General features: G+C 39.5%; 1 protein-coding gene and 1 long non-coding RNA gene across 2 annotated transcripts; one reads left to right on the top strand and one right to left on the bottom strand.

The window, feature by feature from the left end:
• Positions 1–105: 105 nt before the first annotated feature.
• LOC129348787 (uncharacterized) lies at positions 106–5,400 on the top strand. Its single transcript, XR_008601482.1, has 2 exons — positions 106–253; positions 2,229–5,400. It is a non-coding gene; the product is annotated as an uncharacterized LOC129348787 (long non-coding RNA).
• On the bottom strand, positions 4,422–17,159 carry utp6 (UTP6 small subunit processome component). The gene is made up of 19 exons (XM_023278488.3): positions 16,896–17,159; positions 15,695–15,779; positions 15,553–15,594; positions 15,294–15,386; positions 14,817–14,864; positions 14,662–14,725; positions 14,379–14,497; positions 14,132–14,209; positions 13,943–14,024; positions 13,478–13,559; positions 12,915–13,093; positions 11,537–11,616; positions 11,284–11,361; positions 9,019–9,198; positions 6,348–6,428; positions 5,921–6,030; positions 5,674–5,740; positions 5,449–5,521; positions 4,422–4,996 (listed from the first exon to the last, which is right to left on the bottom strand). The coding sequence occupies exons 1-19, from the start codon at positions 16,985–16,987 to the stop codon at positions 4,842–4,844; spliced, it is 1,788 nt and encodes a 595-aa protein (XP_023134256.2). The 5' UTR covers positions 16,988–17,159; the 3' UTR covers positions 4,422–4,841.
• Between the last annotated feature and the right edge of the window lie 173 nt (positions 17,160–17,332).

Raw genomic sequence — 17,332 nt, 5'->3', positions numbered from 1 at the left:
GAAAACATCTGTTTCCGAAATATGCTGCAATCCATGTAAGGGGCGAATTATTTTATTTTGAAACTTGTGACCAGAAGCGGTGTGCGTGAATGAGACAAACTTAACACTAACTGGAAATGTCCGACTTGTTTCCAGACAGCAGGACAGAACAGCCCGGCTTCTCCTAAAATAGAAGATCAGTCTTCACTCCAGGACCAGCAGGACGGATGTTCATCATCACCTTCATCATCACGTTAACGTCTGACAGCTGTCGGTGAGTTTTGACTCGTTTCACAAATGTGTTCGTCATAAATGTTCCGGTCTGAGCAGGTTGATCTCAGTGTTCCAACACAGTTACTGCCTTGTTCCTCGTTTTTTCCCTCAACCTCAGGATCGTGAAACACTTTAGATTTAACCCTGTGTAGGTTGAAGGCTTCTGATCTCCCAAGACCAGATGTCAGATCATGTGAATCCACTTTAGGAGTGAATCAAGTTTATTCATAGTGAAATGACGTCAGCATGTGTTGAGGGAGTTTACATCAGAGAGGGAGGAATGTACAGACCCTGCATTGTAAATAGAGCACATAAAGACATGAGAACAATCCCTAATAATGTTGCAGATGTTGCTTAAGCAGGTAAATAAATACATCATGCAATACTTTAGTGAAAGAAACCCTAAAAAAAATGTAGGTCTTAGACATTCAAAATTAAGTAAAAGCAGGAAAATGTAAAAGTCAAGTAAAGTACCTGTATAAAGTATTTCCCTTTTATTGGTTTTCAACATTGAATCATGGTCATTTCTTTTGACAAAATGAAAACAGATGTCTACAAAGTAATGCCAGTTAATAATACAAAGATATACCACCTAAATTAAGTGATCACCTTCTTTAAGTCACTATTTAGTAGATCTTTGGTTGCAATTACAGCGTTGAGCCTGTGTGGATAGCTCTCAGTCAGCCTTACACATCTGGACACTGCAATTTTACCTCATTCTTCTTTGAAAAACTGCTTAAGCTCTGTCAGGTTCAAAGGGGACCAGAAGTGGACAACCCGTTTCAAATATTTCTGTATATCTTTGGCTGTATGATTGGGATTATTGTCTTGCTGGAAAGAAAGAAAGAAAAGTTCTGTTGTAGACGGCATCGGGTTGTCATCCAGGATTTCCCTGTACTTTGCTGCATTAATTTTACCCTCTACCCTTACAAGCCTTCCAGCGCCTGCTGCCAAAAAGCACATCATGATGCTGCCACCACCATGCTTCACAGTGGCGTAGGTGTGCTTGTGATAAGCAGTGTTTGGTGTTCGCCAAACGTCTTTTTTGTTTAATGGCCAAAAAGCTACATTTTGGTGTCATTAGACCAAAGAACCTTCTTCCAGTTGACTTCAGATTCTCACACATCCTTTCTGACAACATGTAGTTGATATTTAATATGAACGTTCTTCAGCAGCGGCTTTCTCTTTTTGCCACTCTTTGACTAGTGAAGAACAGGCAACAGTTGCTCTATACACAGACTCTCCAATCTCAGCTACTAAAGCTTTTAACTCCTTCAGAGGAGTCATTGGTGTCTTGACAGTGCATCATAAGCACAATAAAAATGTTGAGTATGTAACCTCTTAACCTGCAGATTTTCACTGTCAAATAAATGTCGTGCAGTAAAATGTACCTCTAAACTGCAGTGGAGTGGAAGAATCAAATAGTATTATACTTGAGCACAGTAAACAGTGATTTGTCAGAAAATGAATTAGCAACTAGTCTGATAAATTGATTAACTTAGTTTTTAGGCATAACACTTAACTTGAATGTGAGAATTTGATGCTTTTAACTTAATTTTAAACTACGTATCTTTGGGTTTTTAAGGTGGCTGGTTGGACAAGGTATTGCCCTGAGCTTTAGGAAAATGTTGTACAGTTTTGTCTGAGTTTAATTTATTAATTGAGAAAATTGGCAGATCAGTCAGCAATGGAAATTATAAATTATTGTGTCGCAGCCCTAAACAACAGTAACCAAGTAGGTGTACTTTGTTATTAACATCTTACTTTGCTACATAAATATATAAATAAATGAATAATACAACCACAGCAATCGATAAAATGCAAATCCAGCACACCTCGCAAAAGAATTTTATGCTCACATTCACAGTCGCAGAAAGACAAAGTACAAAAATGGCTGTCTAATCAGAGGTTTCACTCTTGTGCCCACACACTGCTCTGTCCTCACGGCACCATGTGTCACCCTCTTCTCTCTGCAGTGCAGTGGGGCCATTAGGCAGCGGATGCAGCGGGCGCCCGGCTGCAGGCGGCCCTCTCAATGGTCTCTCCCACCATGAAGGCGGTGGTGGACGCTGTGTGGGCGGTGTGGAGCATCGGGGCCTCCATCTATGACTACATCCACACCAGCGCCATGGAGGAGCGCATCCACGCCCTGGAGAATGTCATCACCATCCACCAGTGTGTGATCGGGCTGCTGTCCGCCGGCGTGTTGGTGCTTTTCACCTACATCTTCTTCAAGAAGCTGTGAAGAGGTGGGCTTGGGTTGACATGGGGGAAGTGGAGCAGCCAGAATCAGTCCAATGTGATAAAGATGAGACAGATAAAGGGGAATTTTTACACTTGGGGGTATTTTAGAAAGGCCTATTGGAGCCGTTGCCGTGCTGTTCACGGTGTGTACATATAGTTTTCATGGGGGGACTTAACACATACACAAAGGATCAAGACATGAAGTTATGTTTTTGGGGTTTTAACACCACTGCAGTGCCACCTTTTTTTCCTAAATCTGTTTTGGAAAAACACCCTGAGGTCTTCTTCAATCAGCAATGAGGGGCTGCAATGTACACCTGTTTTTAAAGGCAAACATAAGTTTTTATACTGACGAAGACAGATTTTATGTGCCAAATTGAAAATTGTGATTTTATTTGAATGGATTAAATACCAATGGCATTAACTGCTCCCTCAGATTTAAGGGTTAAAAAGCCTCTGAACCTCTGGAAAAGCTTTTAAGCCATTGTGAGATGTTGTGACTCAGCAGCTAATTGCAGGGTTTTCAGGCTGAACCTGCTGAGTTAAATATATATTCTGAACACATTTGAGTATTTTCTCAGGTTAGCCATGTCGTACAAAAACGCCCAGTGCATTAGCAAGGAAACATCAGCTGGACAGTTTGCTATTTTTTCTTCTGGGAAACACCTCAACTAACTCAGTATTTTAGCAAACCAGAACATCTGTCAGCCCAAACAGAAACCACGTCTCACACTGTAGTAGCAGGAACTCCATTTGCAGCTGGATTCATTTTCTAAAGGGATCAGTATTGAAAATGTCATTCATCAGGACAAATTCTGCCTTAATTCATGTTCTAATGTCTTGTTTTCATGTTTGCACTAATTTCTCTGAGATATCAGGAGATGCTAATTTTGCTGAAACTACTGTCTATGTAAATGATGACTGGAGAGCGTAAAGGTCTTTTAGAGTGGAATTTCATCTCTAATGATTTTTAATTTTGTGCACATGGATCTCTAATGAACATCTCTTCCAGTGATTGGAAGAGACCACAAAGTAATGTGATGACATCTTTACACTGTCCATGACTAAGTATTTTTCATGTGATCTTGAATGTCAGATTAGACAAAACACGTTAAATCCCTTCTGTTAGTTTTATAGGTCTACATATGTTATCTTTGTAACTAGACTTTAAACATGATGGATTTATATGCTTTTTCCATTAACATTTTGTAATACCTCATGACTTACATTAATGTAGGTGCCATTGCTGTATAAAATGCAACAATTTGAAGTGTCCTTACAAACTGTAAATATATTTAGATGGCCATTGAAACATTTCATAGAGGTGTTATTACATGACTCTGCAGCTGCTTCATATTTATGGTTTGTTTCTTACACGCAACATTTTGCACCATGAAGGGCGAGAATGTAAACAAGATGATACTGAATAGAAACACTGGTTCAGTTAATGTTTCAGTCAAAATAGGTTCACTGAAGAACCACTCCAAGGTGTGGTTGGTCAATGAGAGATGTTATTGTATGAGTCCTGTTTTAGAAAAAGGTGCGTTGTGTTTTTATCTCATACATGTGAGATGTAACTGCGGCCTTTTTCAGACATGGGATGTGTAACATTGCTGTTTTTGTCATTCACACATTAGTGACTTTTACATGAAAGTTCCTCTGAAGCCGATCGTATTCTTAGAAGTGATGATACGTGTAGAATATTTGCCATATGCTCGAGATTGGACAGTCAGCACATTTTAATCTTGTGTGTGCTGATCTAATAATGCAACTGCATGCAACTGTGTGAAAGCGATACATCTTTGATTGCATCTTTCATAGAAAAGTGACCACAAACCAACACTTTCAGTTGACATCAGATTTGTGCAAAGGAGTGCACGTCTGAAAGGGGCTTTAAAATCAGTTGGACAAGGACCAGAGAAGACTCAAGAGTGACAAGACTGTTTTATTATCATTATAATAGCATCAAAGTTTATCTTCTCCAAATACCAAATAAGTGGAATTAAACTGGACCTCCTCACTGTATCAAATGTTTTGAACATCTATCTGAATAGCAAACTGTACAGACTTTAGTACATGAAAAATGAAAGTCAATACAAACTGTAAATTACAGCTGCAATGGCCAAGAAAAGAGCTCAATCAAATCTGAAAACATTTCTTAGAACACGGCTGGAAGCCTTTAGTAGGAGGCTCCTTCCAAATGAACAGCAAACTTCAGATACTGCAGTACTGCGTTTCCATTTAAACCCAATGGAACATTTCATGAGCAGTCAGTGAACCAGCCTTCTACTGGACCAACATGTCCTGCTTCTGCATCTTAAACATTTATTGTCTTAAAAGGCCACTCATAGGTGTCCAGTCTGAAGCAGAGTGTATTTGGAGGTGAATCTTTCCACACTCTCCCCCTCCAGAAACTTCATGGCCCTCCAGTGGATCTTGCCACAGTTCTCTGGTTGGCCGAGGGGCCCCAGCTCCTCCTGAATGTACTGCAGCCACAGATCTGCAGGAAAATAAAAACAAGAGAAAACAATGCAGCTAAAAATAAAGGAAGTTTCGATTAACAAGTGATGCAACAAAGGTTATTCATCTCCCCATATCCTAATGGAGGCTTGATCCCTGACAAACTCTCTTACTATGTAGTAGTAGTATTTAGGCCCAAAGACCAAGATGGGCTCCTTTTTCTTTGGGCCTAAAAACCATACTAGAAGAGTCTGTCAGGGATCAACCCCCAATTTAGCGTCTCCAAGAATGTATTTTAATCCTCATATCTGGTCAAATAACTGCTTATCTGATGGTGAACTGTTGAGTCTCTTTCAGTGCAGTGGTTTTGTGAAGATGTAAACCTGGCATTTTGTCCTCCATAACTGTCTAACAGGATGTTGTAAATAAATGTTTTTAACACTGCTTCTCCTGTTGACGTTCGCTCCTTAAACACACTTAAACTCCACTCACCATCATCTGTGGTGCCAAACTCCTGCAGCACCCTCTCATAGCAGTCTCTCAGATTGTGCATCTTTGGAGTCTCCTGGAAGAACAAACAACTTTGTTATCACGTTGGGGACTGTTAAAAGACTTTCGAAACAAGTGTATGTGTCCAGAAACCAGTACAAACTGAACCATGTAGTCAATGCCAGTTTCAGACTGAGGTGTGCAGCATACAGTAGTTGATATACGTACTTGTTCCTTCTCAATCTGAATCATTCTGGTGAAAAAGGCCTTGGACAAGGGACGGTTTTCTTGTAAGCTACAAAAGAAAGAAAAAGCCAGTTTAAAATCTACAGTTTCATAAAAAGACACTGACATCTTCAGAGTTACCTTTGCATTTGCAGCTCAGTGTTTTGGGATCAGTTTAAGTTACGTATTCCTTTTGTGTTCGTCATCTAATTTAAGAACTACATGAGCTGACAAAGTTATCTGATGTTACCTTGTAAAGGTCTTCCTGGCTTTCTTGTAGCCTCCAGTGGAGTACGACCAATCGAGGTAGCTCTCTTTCGTCTCCATGGCAACAGCCGCTACTGCAGACAGTAGACCTCTCTGGGAACAAACAAGTGAACAAACCGTCTGCAAGGCTTTCTCAATTCAGAGGCTAAAACACTGTGCACACATAAAAGGGCTATTAATCTCTCTCGCTTCATCTTTTAAGTGTTTATTATTCATGCAAAACATTATCAGGAAGTGCACCTACCGTCCTGATTTCACTTCATCTGTCTACAGTACTACAGTCTTTGTTTTATTGTGTCAGTAATATTGTATGTTGCCGGTCTCTGATGAAATGCCTACATAGCTGTAAATAAGAGATATGGGCTGTAATGAGAGCAGCCTGTGCACCAATTTCTACTCTGGTGTGTTACCTTAAAGACAGCTTCAGTCTCCTCAGGACTCTGGTTGTCAGTGCTCCACTGGAACTGCAGCTGCCACAGCGGTAGACTCTCCTTTTAGGACAGACACATGTTAGCTGAACGACCATCTCGATAGCCGTGAGCATGTACACGCTGTACTGGATGTTTGCGCTGTGAGTGTTACGGCTGTTAAACCCAATCACTGATTAGCTACAAGTTATAAAGGGTACATTTCACCTGTTTATGCAACTGCAAATTCAAGTTCGTGTGTTGTTTTGATCATTCATGGCTCTCGGGGAAAGTCCAGACGCTAGACATATTTTCAATGCATTGCACAATAGAAGAGCTTTTACCCATCACCCACATTCTCAGAATACACTTACATGCACATTGCAGCAATATCTGCAAAAGATGCAAGTGTGATAAAGTAACTAGACATTCTTATGACCTAAATATGTAGAAACACCCAGTATTCTTTCAAGCCCCTTTAAATTTTACTGAAATATAATCCTGAATTCAACAAATTCAAATACAAAAAGCACTGGAGTACCTTGAGATTTTTTGCATTTATTAGTCAACCTTGAATAAACTCCAAAGTTTTTTTTTCTGCATAGAGGATTTTTATAGCCAAAAACAAAGAAAAATTTGCTAAAATTATAAGAATCTTTTACCTTTTTTCTTCGTTCAACCAGTTTTGTTAATTGATGTTTCATTTATTTAGGCCTAATTAGCATTTCCGATGATCAGTTAGTCTCAAATAACAGGTAAAAAGCAGATTTCTGTCAAATAAAGTAACCCAGACAACCTTACTGTCGTACAGTCACCCCCTCAAAAGCTCATTTTGTGCTCGGAAAAACCCTGGGCATTAATTTTTTTGGCTACGTGCTATTGTAATGGATAGCAGATGCCTAAAAGTGCTGTCAGTGTCATCCGATATCTCAATCCACTTTTACTTTTAGACTGAACGTGTCCGAACATGCCAAACCTAAATCAGACCCATGCTTACAGAAATAATTACATGCAGAGAGTTTTTTAATGTGACTCATCATTCAGCACCCTCAGCCTGCATCTGGGTGACGAATCAGCTCTCTTTGCTCTCGGCTACAAGTTTCCCTACAGGCCAATTTACTGTATCATTTAGTGAGTGCAATGAATATATGTATGTCCACAGTTTCTTCAATAATTTACCTACACTTCTGTGCCATACTGTGCAATACTAAAATATTAGATCGTTTAACATACCAGACAAAAACCCTGGGGCTTTATACCATTTCTCAACCCTTCCAGAGAGTGTGTTTCTTGGGAGAAAACACTTGCATAATGAGCAGCAAGTTGTAATCCTCCTCATACAGCTACTTCTCAGGGTCACAGTCTTGTGAAACCTCCACCGCAACAATAACCAGTTATTCTGCTCACTGCTGTGAAGGCCTTTGGCTGCGTCAGGCCATGTGTATTCATAGTTACACAGCGTTCGACTATAATGCATTGTGCAACAATAAAAGAGGAGAATTACTCTGGCACCACAAAATTCAGGAAAAAATGGAAGTTGTTTGGTGTGGAATGTGTTTCCTATTAGGCTGCTCTGACGAAGGAGGACAGGACCAGGCAAGCTTAATAGACAATTAAGCCATTAGCCAATCAGAGGCCACTACGCTCTGCAGAGGAGCACTGTCATTCCATGCTCATGGAAGGTTCACAAGAGAATGTTTTAGCCTGTTCACATTTATATTTGGTGTGTTTTCACCTTCTTTCAGTGTGCGTGCATTTACAGGTAGGTGAATATGCTCTTTGTTTAGTTTTTAATGACAGTTTAGGTCTTATTGTTGCATGTTTACTCAGTTTTCCTTTGTTGCAGCAGATGGCACACAGGGCTATGTGATTAGATTTTTTGGGATTTGTGGTGTCATGGCAATGTAGAGTCAGATAGTACTGTGATACTGCACACTTATTATTTACTTCTTTCTATTTGTTTTTTATTTGAGAACCACACACATACAGACACTTGCGTATGTGTAACCTTTTAAAAGAGCAAAAGGAAACATCTTGTCTTGGAGAGCGTTCTAACTGATACCGCCCTGGCAGCCACAACCCTATTAACGAGTGAAAAATTATTCAGTCCCTCTAATCACCAAAACAGCTACACTTGTAATAACTTAACCTGATGACGACCAAGAAAAAACATTAAAACTACTTCCAAATATCTCAAGCACTGTAAGAGATTTCTAAGGATTACTTCACTATCCATCCAAAGCCTGTAAATCTGGGAGTAAACAGCAAACCTATCAATTAACGTGACTTCAATTAAAAAGTAAGCAGACAAATCATTCATCTCAGGTTTACATGATGTATTCATATTGGAAGGCTGAGTTTTTAACCTGTCTTCATTTCTACTCCCATATAGGCTGGGGAAGCCACTTGAGGAAATGAGTATGATGGAATAGAGGCTAATTGGGCCAAGGAGATGGCCCACTTATTCAGCAGTGCTGGTGGCTGCTGTATGTGTGCGCATCCGTGTGTCTCCGCTCTCCAAGGACAACAACTATACTGGTACTGTGGCAGCACTAGTGAGTTCAGTGTGATGGTTAATGTGCTCAGAGGAAATTACTGAACTTAATATGAACACATTATGTGGACACAACTTGTGCGTGTTTCTGTGTACATTTATATATATATATATATATACCTTGGGATTAACGTTTGTGAGGGCGTCCTGGAAATGCTTGCCGATGTCTCCGCTCCCCAGCTGTATTAGCGTCTGCAGACTCAGACTCCACATTGACACCGATTGGCTGTAGCGCCGTGTGGCTGTCATGGCAACACTGGCTGCTCCCTCTGTATCGCCGGATGAGAGCAAAATCTGCAGCTGGTCACATGGAGAACATCATCTTAGTTGTTGTAATACAGTACAGGACAGTGTAGTGTTACCTTTTTTCAGTCAAATTTTATTATTTTTATTTACATCAAAGACAAAGGTAATCAAAGAAAGTTTCCATCTTCTTATTTCCCACTACAGTTAAACAAATACGTAACCTAGGAATTGAAACATTATGATCTGCAAAGGACTATAAATTCTGTCTTAAAATGTATTCACACAGCTGATAGTATTTTGATATTTGACCTGTTTATGTTCCCACAGCAAAACTACATGTGAAATCCCTTTATCCCTTTATTAAGTACTGATGCCACACTCCACTGCAAGAAAACATCCTGCATTGAAAACCTGAAGTGTCTAAGTATTATCAGTAACATTTATTTAAAGTTTTAAAAATATATGTAGTAAAATGGCCCCTGTCAGTGCTCTACTGTTTTTCATGTTTTTTCGATTAATATTTCTGCTGAATCAACCCTCTGAACTTCAGTTAGTGTTTTTTGCTCCCGTCACATTTTTACTCACCATGGGCTCATGTTTCACTGCAATATAAAGTCCTGAACCTTTATGGAAACAGCACAACTATGGCTACAAGCGGAAAGAACTCAAAAGTCTTCAGTGCAGTATGACAGTTAGAAAGCTATAAATCATATAAAAATGAAAAATAATGAAAGTTGAATTTCTATGGTGATCTTCTTTTTTTTTTTAAATTGGAAAAACCCAAAATCAAGTGTGCACAGTTGCTGCCAATACTAGAAAAGTTTGACCATGTGACTCTTGGCCTTTACTGAATCTGGATACTGCAGACATGATTTCAAATAATTGTGGATCTCTCTCTATAGGCTGATTGTATTTTTATAGTCCCACTGTCCTGTAAGAACCATATACCTAAAAAAAATATCTACTTTTCTTGAGTTCAGTTGAGTGGCCCTGTGTGCTCTCTTTTATTTTAAATGCCAGAATTGCAACATTTATCAGTAAGTAACTGTAAAAACAGGAAGAACTGACAGTTTTTCAAGTTTCCAGTGGTCTCTAAATGACTCGTGTAGCATGGCAAGGCGTTCCACTGTGAAACTTAATTAAAGCTAAACTCAAAATTGTGATATTTCGTCAAAATCCCTTTATTTTACATGCCTCCTTTTTAAAAATATCTCTAAAAATGAACTGCTTACTCTGACCAGACTCTCCAAAAAACTAAAATTCTGCACACCTCAGTGCAACCACAAAGTCATGAGTGATTCAGCTGTGACTAACAGCTGCATTAGAAAAAACCCAGACTGTATGTACGGAAACAAACTGAAAATATCAATCATAAAATACCAATAGTATGTACAGTCATTATTTTTCCAGAGTTGGCAACACCAGTGGGCAATTGGAAAAATGTTCTATGTGGAGATATGATTTTTTTTTTTTTTTCAGTTTTTGTAAAATAAATGATCAAAGAAATGTAACATTAGCTTTTCTTTGCAGGATACATGACATTACAACTTAGGACATTACTGAGTTCTCTCTACTTCTAGCCATGGTTGTGCCGTCTCTATAGAGATGCAGGGCTTTATATTGTAGTGAAAAATGAGCCCACGGTGAGTAAAAATAAGGGCCAATTTCACTTATACTAAAATATTTCACTGTAACATGAGCCCATTTCCACTCAGGAGTTAGTATTCTGACTCTGAAATACAGGAAGAGAAAGAGGGAAGGATGCATGGAAGGTCCTATGCTGAATATAAAACCAAGACGGATGCTTCGTACGAGCCTTTAACCACTCAGATACCAAGACGCTGTTGGACATTTGTGTAGTTAACATACTTGGAGACAGTATTTTGGTTTCATTTTGTTCTGTTTATACATCCAAACATGAGTGGGTATCAACTTCAAAGATAAATACTCTCCTGTTCTGGCCTCTTTTGTTCGAGCCCAGTACAGTTACATAGTTGGTCCTTGTGAACTGTGCCAATTACACGAGCCAAAAAAAATGTTTTTGAGAGAACAATAGTTAACAGGTCACCACATGAAGGTGAAACAGCCCAAAGGCCTCCTGTGATTACATGATTGAACATCTACTGTAGACTGTCTTACCCAGTTCTTGTAATAGTTCTCCTTTAGCAGTGAGGAGTCGTGAGCGCGCTGTAAGACTCCCAGCAGCCTCTCCTGCCTCTGTGACACAAACACACAAACTTAAGTCAGAATTCACTCCTCAACTCCAAAAACACTGAAGCCACTGACATTTTTCAGCGTTTAACTTCTAACCTCAGAACCAAACCAAACACAGTGACACACCGTAGTAAAGAGCACATAAAGTTCACCTCAAACTTAAAGGCGAGTCACTCACTTTTTCCTTCAGCTCCTGGACATTGGTCTTCCTCTTCAGCCTTTCCAAGCAGAAAGCAACATAGCAAGTCCACATGGACTCTAGAAGGCAAACACAGCAGTGGTTTCTTACACTGACCGATTACGATGGCAAAGAGAGCGCAAGCATTGAAAAAATACAGGGGGACTTGGTAGTAGCTGTTCACTAATAGTTTACCTGCTCACTAAGTAAACCCATTTGCTAATGACAGTAATGGAATGCAGTTAGTTGACAATATTTTATCAAATTATGTTTTTCAATAAAGCAAACTGTCTTTTCAATGTGTCTTTGGATAAGGATAAAAAATCCATTCAAAGATTTTAAATACTTAATTTCCATCATTCACAACTTCCCTATAATTAAAAGCCTATTACGACAATATTACGGCTGAGAATATTCCTTCCATCGCAGAGGGAAAGGAGAAGGAGCAGTCCTACATCAGGACCACACTGATTAACTGTGGCTATCCCAACTGGACCTTCATCAAATCTACAAAACGATCTGACAAACACAACACCACAAAAGACAATGAAGAAAACAGGAGGAACAACATTGTAGCTGGAGTATCCCAAAAAGTCTAAACTTAACATGCCGGTGCACTTCAGACCCAGCAACACTCTAAGACAAAGATTGGTTCACCCCACGGATAAAAGACCAACGCACAAGTGGAGCAACGTTGTATATGCAGCAAAGATTGCACAGACTTGTACATAGGAGAGACTAAACAACAGCTTCACGAGTGCATGGCTCAACACAGGAGAGAAGACTCCTCAGGACAAGACTCAGCAGTTCACCTGCATCTGAAGGATAAAGGATGTTCCTTTGAGAACAGTAATGTCCACATGTTGGACAAAGGTTTGAGTGAGGAGTAAAGGAAGCCATCTATGTCAAATTGGAACAGCCATCTTTAAACAGAGGAGGGGGTTTGCGACACCATTTATCGCACACCGATAATGCATTGATAAGGTCTCTCCCCAGAAAGTTTCACCATCGTTAACATCCTGAGTCACTCCCAACTTGGAAGATTCGCATCCTTTGTTACGTAAACTGGTGGCCCCGCCACCATGATTGCTGTCGTTGTTGGTGGACAATTAGACAATTCACACCTTGAGGCTGTGAGTCCTGCTCGTTAATGGGCCATTAGCCAACTCCCCATTAATCAGCTAGAACTGAAGAAAACTCTTGGATGAAGGTGAAATGTCTTCAAGAATCTACAAGAGAAGTCCAGTTGATTTCTACTGAAGCTCCGATGGTCTACTCTGAATATTTCTCAAAATCCAAACAACAGAGTCAAGCCTCAAGATCTGATTTTTAAATACTATACTGTGCACGTGTTCTGAGTGTATTGGTGAGCTCTTACCAGAGTTGAGGCTTTTGACTCCCTCCTCATAGACCTGGCAGCAGCGCTCCTCTCTGCGGTTGATGTCTGAGGCTCGACCTTTGGCAGTCTGCAGCTCCTCACCAGCCCCCGGAGCCTCCAGCTCCCTCTTAGCCATGAAATCCCACGTAAAGCTGTCCTCTGTGTAGTTGGTCTGTAAGCTGGAAACAAAGGGAGGGAGGGAAGGAGGTACTGCTTAAAATGAAGCTCTGCTTGAGCTAAAAAAAATCCCAGAATATGTGAGACAGGGTGAAAAAGAAACTACTTTGCAAGTAAATCTTCAGGGTTGACCAATGCTTTTTTCAACAGCGATAATATCAACCAAGGCGACTGATAACTTATATTCAGATACGATCTATATTTGATACATATTTCAGACCACAGTAATGATCAACAGACAAAGAGAGGCAGCTGATTCAAAGCCAAAGTAGCACATTTTCAAATTATTTTATCAAGCGTCAGTTACAAAAATGAATATATAATTAGATAACTGGAAAAGTGCTGAATATTGACTGTGATAATCCCCTCATACACTTGTTTCTTACTCTTGCAGGATAGTGTCCTGGAGCTCTTTGGTGAAGTCAAAGATGGCTGCTATGTTCAGAAGTGAGATGACAAATGCTGCTTCTGTGAGACACAAGTAGAGTGATGGAATGGGCTTTAGGAATTATTGTAATTAACGTGACAGATCATTCAATACCCAAATATTCCAACATCAAACCAACATTTGTTGATGCCAACGTTTGCAGCGTAAGTAGCTTTATAGTCATTATGTCGATGTCAGACATTATAATGGAATTTGTAGAATGCTCCTGAGGCATAAAAACATTCAGGACAATTAAACACATAAACAGAACATTTGGTTTAAATAAAGTGTAATACAACAACAGAATATAAAACAAGAACAGAATATAAAAAGTGCAAATGCTTCAGCATACGTTAACATTTTTTCGTTCAATATGTCTTTTCTGTTTTTGCACAGGCCTGTGCATACATTTTTAAAAGCTTACCTTTGATTTGCCCTGTAGCATTTCTGTACACAACCTCAGCTAGTTTTCCTCTTAAGATCTCTGGGGAAAATTCATATTCACCCTGGAAGGTATAAAAAAGGCAGGTACTGAGACCCTGAATACAAAACCTCTGTGAATGTATGTGTTTGACTTGCATTTCTGTTTACATTCACTCTGCTTCACACTCACCAGATCCATCTCAGCCTTCTCCAGGTCTTTCTGCTGCTTCCTCAGTTTCTCACTATGCAGGAGCTCCATACGGAAGTACTACCACAGAGTAAAGGTAAATTTACAGGAGCAGCTTTGAGAAATACAGTCGAACTCATACACCTCTCAGCACCAGATGATCTTGGAACAATTCAAGCAAACAAATAAGCTTGCTTTAAAAAGACAGACTCCCTTTGGACAAAGTATAAATATATTTAGCATCTTTTACCTCCTGATAGACTTTCTGGTTGTTTGGGTGGAAACGTAGCGACCTCAGAAACAGGTGTCTGGCACTTTCTGAAGAATTTCTATCCTCCAGCTCACTCTTAGCAGCCATGATCCACAAGGCTGAAAAGAAAAGGAAAATCTAAATTACTATTAACTGCATCTGTTTTGTTCATTTCCAAACTTACATTCAGAAACAGACATTTACTGTTGATTTTAATGCACATTTAAATAAGCTAAACAGCAGATGTAAATGAGCATCTCTTTGTAAGTCACATCTTCTGTACCTGGTTTGTCAGGATGGATCGCAAGCATGGATGAGAACACCTTGCTGATCTGGCCTTTGGTGGCCTGAGGCGTGAATTAATAGAGGGATTATTAGAAAAAGAACACACAGACTGACTTATCTGAAGTGCAACCAAATGATGCAATCTTTACATACCCATTTTTTACAGAAAGCAACATGTGAGAGCCACAGCTGCACATCATCCTGTGGGAAAAGGAGACATCTGACTCATTCATGCTTTCAATAATTTACTGAATTTATACTCATTAGAGACATTTACACACTTCAGACATTCTACGATGCCATCTGTTTTCCTTTGGGAAGCCAAAACACAAAATGTTTCTAGGTTTAGTGAGGAATGAACTATTACATTACTACTTTTCTAGGAACGTTTGTTGACAAAAAGCATCATTATTCACATTTATTTCCAGTAGTTGCCCTATGATGCATTTTAAAAATATGATGCCAATTTAAAGAATGTAAGTTTGATTTACAGTGTTTTAGCAGAGCCAGATAAATAGTTATGTTTGTGTCTGACCCTACCATGCTGATGTTATGAATGAGGCATTACACTCTTAGTACACAACACTGTGCGTAAATGTAGCTGTAAGAATGCTGTGAATACAACAGTACCTTCCACTTATTTGTTGCTCTTCTGAAGGTACTATTTATTCTGTGGATGATGGGGTACTCAATCTCCTCTCTTTTGAACTGGTAGTGTATGTGCTGGAAATGAAAAGTTAAGAACAGTTAAATGACTATGTTACAACCCTATGTGTTAGTAAGCACAGTTTACCAAAGCATAATCACCTGAAGCCCTTCCACAGTAAACATGAGCCTAAGATAAAGTGATTCGCTGTGTCTCTTTACTCTTTTACTGCAGGATACTTACTGCTCTTCTCTTCTTGATCAGCTCTAAGACGTTGATTTCATACTGTAACGAAACAAAACTCAGAGTTACGCCTTTTTAACATCTTTACTAACTTTGCTTAAATCCGGGATGAACATGATGTGTGACAATGTTCCCCACATACCTGAATGTATGCGATGAAGTCCTCCTTGTTCACAATCAGCCTCGTGAGCTTGTATTCCAGGGCTGTTACTCTTTTGATTATTGATCTAAAATAGAGGGGAAAAAAATAACAAAGTTGTACTGAACATACTTTATTAACTTCATTGCAGGCAAGAAAATAAGCGTGAACTGCATTAATGCAAACATGTTAATACTGCCACAAGAAATAGAAATACAACTCTGGCCATTCTTGAATTTCCCCAAGGGGTTAAATAAAGTATCTATCTATCTATCTATCTATCTATCTATCTATCTATCTATCTATCTATCTATCTAATCTTGTCTGGGTTTGTATATTAATTGTATAGCAGTGAGGTTCAACCTTTCTTGATGTTTAATAAACTATGGTGATGTTACATCACACTAGAACACAATACTTACATGTTCTGCAATCTGTTCAAATGTGATAAAAAAAAATTGGGGGTAAATGGCTCCCTATGAGAAAAATCTGAGAATTAAGGCTGAAGCGAGACAACTGTTCTGACTACATAGGCTTTTAAAGAATTGTTTCCAGCTATTGATCATATGGTCCCAAAACACTTTGTCGGGGCAGTGGTGGCGCAACGGTTAAGTCTCTGGACTACTGATTAGAAGGTCAGAGGTTCAAGCCCCGATGTGGCCACTTTTGGGCCCTTGAGCAAGGCCCTTAACCCTTCCTGCTCCAGGGGCGCTGTACCGTGGCTGACCCGTCGCTCTGATTCCCCCCAATTGGGAGATTTGCGAAAATCAGAATTTCGCCTATAATAATAATAAAAAAAAAATCATCCTATGTGTCCTGTAGCAGCATCAGGGCTCGTCTCTGGATGACATCCGTCTTTGTGGTACAGTTTAACAGATCAAAATCGAGCTCAGTTGTACAGTTTAATGACAACAATTCACAGTATGTGAGCTACACTGTGGGCTTTCTTTTTCTCATAATTATCTAATATCTCATCTGTAGTAATTATTAATAATAATAACATGGCAGAATTGATGTTGCTGTCGAAGTTGTCGTTGGTTCTCCATTTTAAATCTTTCACTTTCCCACTTCACGTAAAAACCAAGACATCCTCCATCAAGAGGACCCTTTCTGAGTCCACGTCTTGTTCAGGTGCTCTCATTTGTCTGTTGCTTCGCTGTTCTTGTTTGGGATAATGCGCAGAAACCTTTGGAAATGATCTTACTTGACTTCTTTCTTGGTGAACAGTCCCACTCTCTCCAGCTGCTCCAGCTCCGGGATTCTGTCCTCGATCCGCTGCTGAACGATCTCCGCCATTTTGTCGACGCGGCGGTTACAGGTTTGAGTCCGACTGCTGTTTGACAAAAGTAAACCCAATAATATTAATAACGTCACAATGAAACAAAGTAACGCCGCAATCGACAAGGCTGCCTCTCTCCCATACACATGTGTGGAAGTTGTGATTCGTTGATTTTCCGGTTCCGTCTGCAAAAAGGTCCGACGGGAAACATTGAACGTGTATTCAAACTGGATCCATTAGTTGTAAACAAAAACTTACTGTATGCTTTCGGTTGTCGCTTTGTTAACAATTTAGTAACAAATCTAATATCATATATTATAAGTTGAAAGTTAAAAGTTAACAGATAAATTCATGTCATATTT

This window comes from Amphiprion ocellaris, chromosome 4, assembly GCF_022539595.1.
Source record: "Amphiprion ocellaris isolate individual 3 ecotype Okinawa chromosome 4, ASM2253959v1, whole genome shotgun sequence".
Taxonomy (NCBI): domain Eukaryota; kingdom Metazoa; phylum Chordata; class Actinopteri; family Pomacentridae; genus Amphiprion; species Amphiprion ocellaris.
Note: the sequence above shows the minus strand (reverse complement) of the source record. Positions and strands in the feature narration are given on the sequence as shown.

Coding starts and splice junctions, on each gene's coding strand:
- utp6 (XM_023278488.3), bottom strand. CDS start 16,987: ATGGCGGAGATCGTTCAGCAGCGGATCGAGGACAGAATCCCGGAGCTG. Junction 15,387..15,552: donor TGATCAAGAAGAGAAGAGCA/GTAAGTATCCTG, acceptor TTTCATTTCCAG/CACATACACTACCAGTTCAA. Junction 14,865..15,293: donor GAGCAACAAATAAGTGGAAG/GTACTGTTGTAT, acceptor CTTTTCCCACAG/GATGATGTGCAGCTGTGGCT.